This window comes from Juglans regia, chromosome 7 (assembly GCF_001411555.2).
Source record: "Juglans regia cultivar Chandler chromosome 7, Walnut 2.0, whole genome shotgun sequence".
In the NCBI taxonomy this organism is placed as follows: Eukaryota; Viridiplantae; Streptophyta; class Magnoliopsida; order Fagales; family Juglandaceae; genus Juglans; species Juglans regia.
The window spans coordinates 22,821,026-22,833,040 of record NC_049907.1 but is presented as its reverse complement, the minus strand read 5'-3'; the positions used below and the strand labels follow the sequence as shown (position 1 = coordinate 22,833,040).

Sequence of the window (12,015 nt, the reverse complement as noted above, 5' to 3'; positions counted from 1 at the left end):
GTATCAGATGGTCAACCGTCACCACTACTCTCAAATATATAAAACTAAGCAACTATAATATTTTCCCCATCATTCAACTTTGTGACTTTGCAAGCAATAGATCTTTCCAAATCCCCTGAAATTAAAATTAGTCCATATCCCTATTCATTAAAACAACCTCGATAAACCTTCTACCATAACCAAATCTTAGCACCTCCAATTTTAGAAGACTTCTTCAGTTTTAGAATCCACTGCAACCATTATTTGAATTAAGTCTTTGTTGAGGGTAGGGACGAATGCTAACATTCAGAAAGTTGTCTCTAGGTGGACAATGAATAGCTTAAAATGTTGAAAGTAGTACTAGCACTCCCACCATTATCTAATGAAAATACAAGGTAAACAACCAAAATTAATTGAGGGTGGGTATTGACAACAAAAACCAGATCCATAAACCACTAGGTACAAAGCCTAGCTTAGTTGAGGGTGGCTATAATTGACAACAGACTCTAGATCCATAAATCTATATGATATATGCCATGGATTTAGTATATGTCCCTTGCCTTGTTTTTACATTATCTCTAGGATTCTAACAAAGTTATGATTTTCTTTCTTTCTTTTCCCAGCGGCAGTCAAGTCAACATCTAAGACCCCTAATGAAGTTAGCTATCTCCGACACAATTATACACACACACACACATCCATTTGTTCCTAAATTTGGGAGAATTATTAGTGAGCTTATCAATCTATAAAAGAATCATTATTTTTTGAAAATACATTCTCATTAAAATGACAAAGTAGGAAACAAATAAAAGAAATAAAATTAAGAAGACCTGATACTTGTTTGAGTTACTGGTTCTCATCCATTAGTTATGCGCTCCGCATTAGAAAAAATTGAAGTAAGATGAAAGAGAGATGAAAGATGGAAAGGGAGAGGAGGGGGGTAGGTGGGGAGAAAGATCTCAGATTATTAATGAACTTTTAACCATGTGTGTACAAGAAGAAGAGAGATTGAAACATGAAAATATTGAGAGTACTCATTTTGTTACTAAATGAAAGAACAATGAAAGAAAGACAAGTGTTGATATTAAAAGTGTAAGAATGATGGAAAAGTGTCATCCAAAGGCTAAAGAGACATTGATATGTGCTTCTTTTGAGAAAAATGGGCACAAGATGAAGGATTGCATAAAGTGTAAATCATGGCTTGAGAAGAAAAGTAATCTCAATTATCTTGTGTGCTATGAGTCCAACTTTGTAGACTCTCATCATAATGCATGGTTGATTGATTTAGGTACCTTAATTCATGTTCTTAATATCATCCAGGGATTTCTTAACCGAAGAAAACTAATGGAAAGTGAACAAGGCATCTACTCAGGAAATGGGATGCATTCTCATGTCAAGGCTGTAAGGAACTTTTATACTTATTTTAAATAATGGTTATATTTTGGATCTTGAAAGCACATTTTATGTACCTTCATTTTCTAGAAAATCGGTCTCTATATCTAGATTAGTACCTTTAGGATTTGAGTTTAATTTTGTGAATTCAAATGCTTATGTATTTCAAAATTCCACATTTGCAGGCTCTAGGACCTTGTTAATGATTTATATAAATTAAATTTCGATTCGGTTTTTGAAAATAGTCTATTAACTCTGCATGATGTTATTGATACTAAACTTAATATTATTGATGAGTCATCCTCTATATTATGGCATAGGAGATTGAGATATATCTTCATAGAGAGAATTAAAAGATTAGTTAATGATTGAGTCTTAAAGACTTTAGACATCTCAGATTTTGGTACTTGTGTGGATTGCATAAAGGGTAAGCAAACCAATAAGACTAGTAAAGGTGCCAAGATGAGTGAGGAAATTCGTGGGATCATACACACGACATCTATGGACCATTTAGTACCCCTTGTTTGAATGGTCAGTAATATTTTATCTCATTTATTGATGACCATTCATAGTTTATGTATCTTTATCTCCATTTTGATAAATCTAAAGCACTAGATGCTTTCAGAATATATAAAAAGGAAGTAGAAAGACAATTAGAAAATAAAATAAATATCATAAGATCTGGCAGGGGTGGAGAGTATTATGGTAGATAAACAGATTTAAGGCGATGACCGGGTTCATTTGACGATTATCTCTAGGAATAAGGCATAATTACTTAGTATACATGCTAGGTTCACCTCTCCAAAATGGTGTTGCTTAAAGACAAAACTGTACCCTTATGGATATGTTAAGAAGTATGCTCAATAATTATAATCTTCCTCTATTTTTGTGGAGTGAGACCTTAAAAATTGTAGTGTATATCTTAAAAATTGTACCCTTAGAGTTTTAAGACATGCGTATGTGGTTGTCAAGTTGATGTTAGGGTCTACAATATCAACTAAAGAAATCAAATTTGAGGACAATCAATGGTTATTTCATTGGCTATGTAGAAAACTCTAAGGTTATAGATTGTATTGTCCCTCATATACACTTAGAATTGTGGAAGCTAGAAGTGCAAAACCTGTTTAGAGTTTTGAAATCAGTGGGAACAATGTTCCTCGAAAGGTAGAGTGGTGAGAGATATGGAATTCAGATATTACATTTGCAAATGAAAAGGAAATGATTGTCATTCAAAGAAATCAATCTGATATACTTGGAAGACCAATGAATTTAAGAATCACCACCAACTCAAGAGGAACATACCAACTCTAACTCTACAGTCCAACATTTACATAATATGAATGAAACCCGAATTAAGAAGATCGTCAAGAACAAAGAAGCCTGGTATTTCTAATGATTACTTTGTGTACCTACTAGAGTCTAACTTTGATGTAGGACCTAAAGACGATGCCATCTCATTTTCACTTGCCATGAGTGAAGGAAATTCAAAATTTCAGCATGATGCTATGGTAGAAGAAATGTAATCCATGGTTAAAGTTCAAGTTTGGGAAATTGTCGAGTTATCTAAAAGAGTTAAAGCCATTCATTGTAAATAGGTTTATAAAACTAAGAGAGACTCAAATGTTAATATCAATAGATATAAATCTAGACTTGTAGCTAAGGGATTCTCACAAAGAGAATGTATTGACTACCATGATACTTTGTCTTTGGTTCCTAAAAATAATTCTTTTAGAGTGATCATGGCTTTAGTAGCACACTTTGATTTAGAGTTACATCAAATGGATGTCAAAACAACATTTTTAATGGGATTCTTGAAGAAGAGGTACACATAAAACAACCTAAAGGGGTTTTATCTTGATAAAGGTGATAATTTAGTTTGCAAGCTTAAGAAATCAATTTATGGACTGAAAAAAGCATCTCGTCAATAGTATTTGAAATTTCACAATATTATTACTTCATTTAGTTTTACAGAGAACATTGTAGATAAATGCATATAGCATTATTTAGTGGGAGTAAGTTTATTTTCTTAATCATATATGTTGATGACTCTTTGCTTGCAACTAATGATTTGGGTCTACTACATGACACTACAAAATTTATATTCCAAAACTTTGAAATAAAGGATTTAGATGAATCTTCTGATGTCTTAGGCATAGAGATTCATTGAGATAGATCTAAAATAATTTTAGGACTTTCTCATAAAGTATACACTGAAAATATGTTGGAGAAATTCAGAATGAATAAATGTACACCCAACGCAACACCCATACTAAAGGGTGATAAGTTTAGTTTAAGTCAATGTTCGGAAAATGCTTTGAAAACGAAAGAAGTAGAAAACATGGTATATGCATCTATTGTTGGTAGTTTAATGCACGCAAGGTTTTTATAAGACCTGATATTGCATATGTTGTAGGAATCTTGGGAAGATACCAAAACAACCCTGAGATAGAACATTGGAAGGCTACTGACAAGGTTATAAGATATTTATAAGGAACCAAAATTCATATGCTTACTTACAAGCATGTTTGATTGTCTAGAAGTGGTTGAATATTCAAACTCAAATTTTGAGGATTGACAAGACTCTAGAAAGTCCACTTTAATGTATGTCTTCATGCTAGAAGGAGGTGCCATATTGTGGAAGAGCACCAAACAGACAATCATTCCATCATCTACTATGGAGGAAGAGTTTATAGAATGTTTTGATGCAACTTCTCAGGCGAAATGGTTGAGAAGTTTTAACATAGGGCTTCAAGTTTTGGATTCAATATCTAAACCTTTAGGAATCTACTGTGATAATTTGGCAGCAGTTTCCTTTTCTAAGAATATCAAAAGTGGGAGCAAAAGAAAACATATTGATATAAAGTATCTGAGTTATACGAATCATTTCTTCTGGGTATCCAAATGGCCATTCTCAAGTTTTTATCTCATCTCAAAAGTTTTTCAACAATTGCAGTGAACAGTAAAAAAAACTGACATGAATAGTAAAAAATACTAACAATGAACGGTGAATTTTTTTTCAAAAGTTTGTACATCTCTAACAGTGAACAGTAAAAACACTAACAATGAATAATAAAAAAGTCTACTGACAGTGAACAGTGAACAGTCCTCCTTTACTTGTCCATCCCATTTCGAATTTTTCGGTCAACAACAAAAATTGGTGGGACCCACACAAATATATATTTTACAATTTATTAATATTTTTTAATTAATAATAAATATTAATTTTTTTAATATATTCATATTAAATGATTTTCAATCATTGGTGGGGTCTACCCCTTTATCAAATTCCAAAAATTTAAAACTATATCATCTCATCTCATTATCCAAACAAATATTTTTTACAAACTATCTCATCCCATCTTAACTCAAATATCTCATTACTATTTAAAATATTTCATCTCATCTAATCTCATCTGCATATCGAAACGTGGCCTTAAGGAACACGAAGTCTCAACAAAGTATACAAGTACATCTTTTATGATTACAAATCCTGTGACCAAATGGCTCTCAAGAAAAATGTTTTTGATACATGTAGAGAGCAGGGGATTAATAAGCTCTTTTTATGTTTGATCTGATTATTATAAACAATAGTTGTTGTCAAGAATAATATTTTTATTTGTGCACATAAAGTATTTGCTCCTAATCTATGACTTGTAGGAAGCTATAAATCATTGATAAAGAGATATATAACATATGAAATTTCTTTAGACAGAGTAATACATTGTAATCTATGGAAGGAAATGTTAATATAATGACATACCGGCATGATTAATGTATTATATCTTTTTTCTAAAAGTTATGGTTTGAGTAGTTTTAATTGTGACCATATTTGATTTTAGTTACCTAGGATTTTAAATGATGGACACGTAAGAGCATTGGCATTGGCTTCATCAAAAGCCTAACCAAATGCAAAATATGATGAATTTCATCAAAACACAGCTGCGTTGAATTAGCCAAAGGGGTAAGTGGAAAGTTTTAAGCTATAGTAAAACTATGGGTTTCTTCAAATTTGAAGGGTACTATTCATCAACCAAATGTGTTTTTTTATTCCCATTTAATCCCACGATGGCCTTTTTTTCATTTCCCTCTCACTTTATTTTCCTCCCCGCATGTTTTCTCTCTCCTTTTCTCTCTTCCTCTCGTTTTGACAATGCAGAATCGACTTCAAAAATTGTGCTCTGGCTTCCTCGCACAACCTTCTTCTCCGTAGCTTCGTCTCCTTTCTTTTCTCCTGCAACCCTAAATTAAGAAATGAAACTTCAAGCTCATTTGGGGATTTTGCAGATCACGATTGACTGGAGAAGGATGGCATTGAATGCCTTTTTCTTTTTGGGTCTGCTTGCAACTTTTCTTGCCGGCTGTTTCTCGACAGCCAACCAGCCCCCTTAACTCAAGAAAAAGTTTCCCCAAACCACGGTCCCTAATCGCCTCTGAAGTGTACTACTACTGAAATGTAAAACTGCCACTAAAATGTACCTAAGTGTACTGCTATTTTCATTTGCTGGTTTATGAACTGGTTTGTGGAGCCATTACATTATTTTGATACTAAAATGTGAATCTACTGAAGTTGCTGATTTATGAGCTGGTTTGTTGGCGGAAATGTTGGGTAGAAACATGTTGGTGGAAATGTTGGGTGGAAATGTTGATACTGAAATGTACTGCAGCTTGACCTTTGTTAGGTGATACTGAATGTTGGTGGATTTTGGAATGCGACTTGGCCTTTGTATTATAAATTGATGTTATAAATTGTTGTTAATTTTTGTGTTTTGGGCTGTGGCTTGTTTTTATGATGGCTACAAGTTGGTTGGCTACACTATGGTTGGCTACATTACGGTTGGAAACAAGTTGATAAGAAATTAGTTGAGAAACAATAATTTAAGTATTAAATTAAATTATTAATGTACATATGGTTAGTGTAATTGTAAAATATGAAAAAAGTAATTAAAAATATTATTATTAAAAAATAATATTATATTATTATTTTGATAAATCTAATGGCTAATCTAATGTGGGATTATGGATATGGAGGTTTTGGATTTATAGAAAACACGTATTTTTCATCAAATTTTGAAGATAGCTTTAATGAAGCCAATGCCAATACTCTAAGCCAAGCGAGAGAATGAAAAAGCACGTCTCCTTATGGGAGACTTAGGGTCTGTTTGGGGTTGCGTTAAGGGCGTAAAAGTACTTAAATAGTCTCAAAAACTCTTTAATAATAAAATTAGATTGTTTGCTTATTACATCTTAAAGTACTTTTTAATCTTAAAAAAAAAAAAGTATGTTTCAGGAAAAAGATACTTTCCCTCAAACATACTTTTCTAAAATGCATAACGTAGCTCCAACTTCTAATTTTAAAGAAGACTGCCAATGGATGAAAATGCCATATAACTTTCAGATAATTACAACTTTATCATGTGATTTTATAGAAGAAACGACACTAAATGACTTTTTATGTCATTTCTACCTCAAAAAAGTATTTTATATATATATATATATATATTTTGAATCAAATTTTTTATATTGTTTTCAAACAAATGTAGCATGTTTGAAAGTATTTTAGACTTATAGTTACTAAACAATAAATAACTTTTTAATGGTAGAGCTTATTACTTAAGTTTTACAACTAAAAGCTCTAAAGCTAAAAACTATATTACCCACCGTAATCTCGAACATGCACTTATTAAAGTGGTTTACGTGCCACACTTTTTGTAAATATATTGTATATTATATTATTTTAAAAGAGTTAAACTCTGGGTAACTAAAAATAAAGATAACTCATTGAAAAATGTTATAATTAATGAATGGTTATGTTTCTTGATGAAAGGAAATAATGTACACTTAGGAACTTGTCGATAAGGGTCTTGGCCTATCTATATAAAAGCATGTGATTCTCCATCAGTCACAACATCAACTTAAAAATTAGATAGTCTAAAAATTACCTCTATCCAACACTTTCTAAATAGAAAAACTCATGTGATGATTCACAATTAAGAAATAATTGGCTCTATGAATACTTGATCATCAACAATGGCCACCATAAGTGTTCTAACTATTCCTTTATTATTTGCTTTTCTCACAAATCTTTAACATGTCAGATGCGGGCTCTAATTAAACGAATAATATCCTTCACTTATGGTTGTGCAGCAGGCCAGGTGAATATGCAAGAAATTCAGTTAATGAGAACATGAAAAACACTAACACAAGTTACACGTCTTCCTTTTATAACTTCACAATAGGGGAAAAAAAATTACTAAAGATCCTTAACTACCACCCAATATCAGGGTTACTATATATCTTTGCAAGGGAGAAAAGAGTTTCATTTGGTTGTTTAGGCTTCGTTTGCTTTCGTAATAGAGTAATGCTACTCATCATCCCAACCTCCATCATCATATGATGTGGCACTAAGTGATTAGAAATTATAATTTATTACATTTCACTTGTAAATTTATCATTTAATGTCACATTATGGGATAATGAGAAGATGATTAGAGTTGAGATGATGAATAAATTTTTTCTTTGTAATAAAATAAGATGAGATGAATTGAGATAAAAATTAAAAATTGAATAAAATATTATTAGAATATATTTTTTAAATATTATTTTTATTTTAAAATTTAAAAAAATTAAATTTTTTATTTTATTTTATTTAAAAATTTAAAAAAATTATAATAATGAAACGAAAAGTAATGAAAAGTTTTGTAGGTATATGCTATAGAAAGGATTGATTAACGGAGTGATATCTCCAACATGAACAGCTATCGATTGGAAGAGGGGACTCGTACTACGGATAAGCCTGGCCAATCGTATAGCCCATGTGCTGTGCTTTGGTACGCTGGCAGTCCTCTTCCTAAATTTTGCACACGAGTAAGGTCTCTGCCATTGTGTAAAAACGCTGACCCCGGAGCCCCCGTTTCTGAAAGAAGGCGGTGGTGACGATGGTGGCAACTTGCCAGCTTGCCACCATGTAGATGCAGCCATCAATGTGGCACCTGCCCTATTATTACTTAACGTACGGCCAGTTTTCCTCCACGCCATCGCCAAGTATGTACAACACAAAACCCAATCAACGACAGTCACAGGGGCAGCAGCCCGAGACGATAAGAAGTCCCCTACAGCACACAAGTTCGAGAGCAGATAAACATAGAGCGACACAATGAGAGAGAATCCCATCACTGTCTCTCGTCGTTTTCCCTCATGTTTCACATACGCGGCGAGCCGTTCGTGTTTCCATTCAATTTACGCGTCCAAACACCCTCCCTCTCTCTCTCTCTTTTATATATATACCCCCAACCCTTTCCATTCCCTTCCACAACACACACAAAGGGAATATACACAAGAAACAAATTCCTTTTCTAGGGAAAAAGAAAGCGGATTTCTAGTTCATTAGTCACCACAAGAGTCCTCATCGATGGCGTTGATAAGATCACCGGCGGCGAAGTTCGTAGCGTTCACCATCTTCTTCTCCGTGCTCTTTTTATCGACGTACGGTTACCGAGGAAGATTGGTGGGAGGGAGGATGAAGATAAGGGACGTGAAGACGAACGAGGAGGTGCAGGATCTGGGGAAGTTCTCGGTGGAGGAATACAACCGGAGCTTGAGGCAAGGTGGCTACGGAGGCGAGCTGACGTTTGTGGAGGTAGTGGAGGCGCAGAGGCAGGTAGTATCAGGAATCAAGTACTACCTGGTGATCTCGGCCACCCAGAAAGGTGGCGAGACGAATACTTTCGAGTCTGCAGTGGTGGTCAAGCCTTGGGTTAACTCCAAGAAGCTGCTCAACTTTGGGCGCTCCAAGTCCAGTACTAGTGAATGAACATGAACGGTTGGGCAAAAGTAGTGGTACTGCATCCTAGCTAATGCTTTTACGGGAAGGGTACTGGCGATGTAGTTTTTATCTGACCTTTCTTTTTTGTTGGATTGTGTGTGTGTGTCGTGCGAGAGATCAGAGAGAGAGAGCGTGACAAATGTATCTTTTTTCACGGGAAATCAGTATGAATAAACGCATAATAAACGAGGGCTAAGGTGGCGGTTTGATATTAAAAACATGAATTTTTGTTCTGAAAATCCGAAGAGCACTGCAAAAGGGCTCAGACAGCTGCATGCGAATATTAGTAAGAAAATTTTTTTATTTACAGTACTGCGAGAAAGCCCCCTGAGGCGCACGAATTGCACACTTGGATAAGTGGGGTTAAAAAAAAAAGGTTAAAACTGTAGAACACAAAGCTCTCTGCAGTCCGCTGCCCTCCTCCCTAACGAATCTCTTTTCTTATTCTGAGAAACCCATAGCTCAAAGGCAGTCGCCCATCACCCATTTGCGCTGCCCTCCTCCGCTCCTCCCGTTGTACTGAGAAGCCCATTGCCCAAAGGAAAGGTAATCATCTCTCTCTACATTTTATATTTTATCTTGATTTAATTTAGATTGATAATACCTGAAGAAGAAAAGTAAAATCCCATTAAATACAACGTCTAAAACGTTTGGTAGAACATGAGCTCTAGTATGGATGTGGAGGGATAAAATATCATACCCATATATAGTTGGGCCCAGCCCACCACTAAGGTAAGAAGACAAACAAGATAAAGGGATAAGAGTGGGGGACAGAAAGGGACATAGAGCAGATAAGCGACAGAACGGTCAGAAGAAAAATAGGAAGAGAATGGAAGCTGATACACACAAGGGAGACCAGCCACCTCATGGCATACTGACATGTGCAGTGAAAAGTCAGACATGCAACTACCAATAGTTGCAGAAGGAGGAACGTATAAAAGAGGATGCCCATACAACTTCAACGCTCTGGATGATATGTTCAACTTCTTCTTCAACCTACTGCAAACTCCAGGAAGAATTTACTTAGCCAGCAGACCACTAGCAATCTTTGCACAGTAGGATATGATGAACCATGAATGACTGTAAACAAATATATTATAGCGGAGACCCTCCTCCCCAAACCCCCTGGACGTAGGCCTGTTGCCGAACCACGTAAATTTCAGTGTCTATCTCTCTTTACTTTTCCTGCACTTATTTTCCATTCATCATCATGGATATGTGCGTCGCCACCGTACAGCCGTACCGAAACACTGATGGGGACTCCAAACAACACCGAAACAACTCAGTGGGTCGGGAATGAATTTTTCTCTCCCTCCGGCTTGTTGTGCAATTTTTACAACATCAACCGTTGTTGCTTAGGCACGCAAAACATGACATCAACAATGGCGCCGTTTGTAGAATCTTTGTTTTCCATAAATAGCGTGTCCTTTGTATGCCGGCAATAACGCGATCTCAAGCCTCGCGAAGTGAAGAAAAACAACCTGAAGTAATGAAAGGAAGAGCAGACGAACAGGCTACGACAATACAAAAGCAGAACGCAACGGAGGTCGGAGAAGGACGATTTTCCAGTGCATTGAATAAATTCCGAATGATGAATGAAGCTTCCTCTATATATGTATTCTTAACTTTTTGAATTTTTACATTCACAAAAAATATTGCTGCAGAAAATGGGTGAGGAACCAAGCTCTTCACCATTGTACTCAGTTCACTCTAATGAACTATGCAAAGATTAAGCACCCAGTAAATATTGATCGCGTAAAACTCATGCTACCCAGATACTAGCAAGTGAACACCGTGCACTTAGATGCATAGTAATACACAAGTACTGTGCACTTAAGTGCACAGTGCCATGCATGCATGCACGACCACCGTGCACGGGATACAGCGATGTACGCCCAGAGCTCGCGATGCCACACCATGAGCCTAGTTGACCCGTTGGCGGTCACCACTCGGACCGACGGTGGTCTTCGGCTCCAGAGCCACCGCCCCCACCAAGGGGTCATGAACAATGCATCTTATGCGCACCACGCCATGCGCACAGAGACCATGCCACTGCCCAGCCGCGATCCCGACGCCCACCATGTGGCTCGCCGGCCTCGTCTGTCTCTACTAGTGCATCTCTGGCGCCCCCCGGCGCAACTCCAACGAAATGCCACATAAGTGACAAAAACAATAGCCTTCCACCATTCCACCATGGCCTTCCAGTGTCCGAAAGCTTCACAGCCTGAGATCGCCGTGGCACGACGGGAACAACAACGGCCACCAAGTGGTCTGATGATCACCTCCGTGCGGTGTCCACGGGCAAGCGTCCCTATAGGAGCACGTTCCTATGCACCCATGGTAGTCTTGGACCCATGACCAAAGGACGACCGCGCAATTGACAATTAACCGCCACGATAGCCACCGACATAATCTGCCACAGCCATGGTAGTCACCTCTTCAGTAGTCACTCACTAGCATGATGACCCATCTGCCTTGAATCCATGCCCAAGTTCGGGAACCACCAGCTTGGGAAGTATCGGCACAGACACCACTCCACCATTGCTCAGGCAACACTCACCCCCTTTCCATGACTCAATGCCACTCGGCAGCTCCTTAATAGGATGGGACTCAGTAGCTCCTCCTCTGCCAATCGATCAGCTCTAGACTCTTCTCCCATGTATATAGTCCCTCAGCTCGGTAACCTTATGCATAGAGTCCCTTAGCTTGGCAAGCACATGCATGGACTCCTCAGCACGGTAAGCACCTGGACAGGGAACTCTCCTCAGCTCAGGAACAGAACCATCGCACCGGAGGACACCCCACCAGCTCGGGAAACTGCT

General features: G+C 36.9%; 1 protein-coding gene across 1 annotated transcript; it reads left to right on the top strand.

Moving 5' to 3' along the window:
• The first annotated feature begins 8,547 nt into the window (after positions 1–8,547).
• On the top strand, positions 8,548–9,413 carry LOC108996662 (cysteine proteinase inhibitor B-like). Its single transcript, XM_018972673.2, has one exon. The coding sequence runs from the start codon at positions 8,780–8,782 to the stop codon at positions 9,179–9,181; it is 402 nt and encodes a 133-aa protein (XP_018828218.1). The 5' UTR covers positions 8,548–8,779; the 3' UTR covers positions 9,182–9,413.
• The last annotated feature ends 2,602 nt before the right edge of the window (positions 9,414–12,015 follow it).

Bases quoted from the DNA above. Each gene is read 5' to 3' on its own strand.
- LOC108996662 (XM_018972673.2), top strand. From the start codon at position 8,780: ATGGCGTTGATAAGATCACCGGCGGCGAAGTTCGTAGCGTTCACCATC.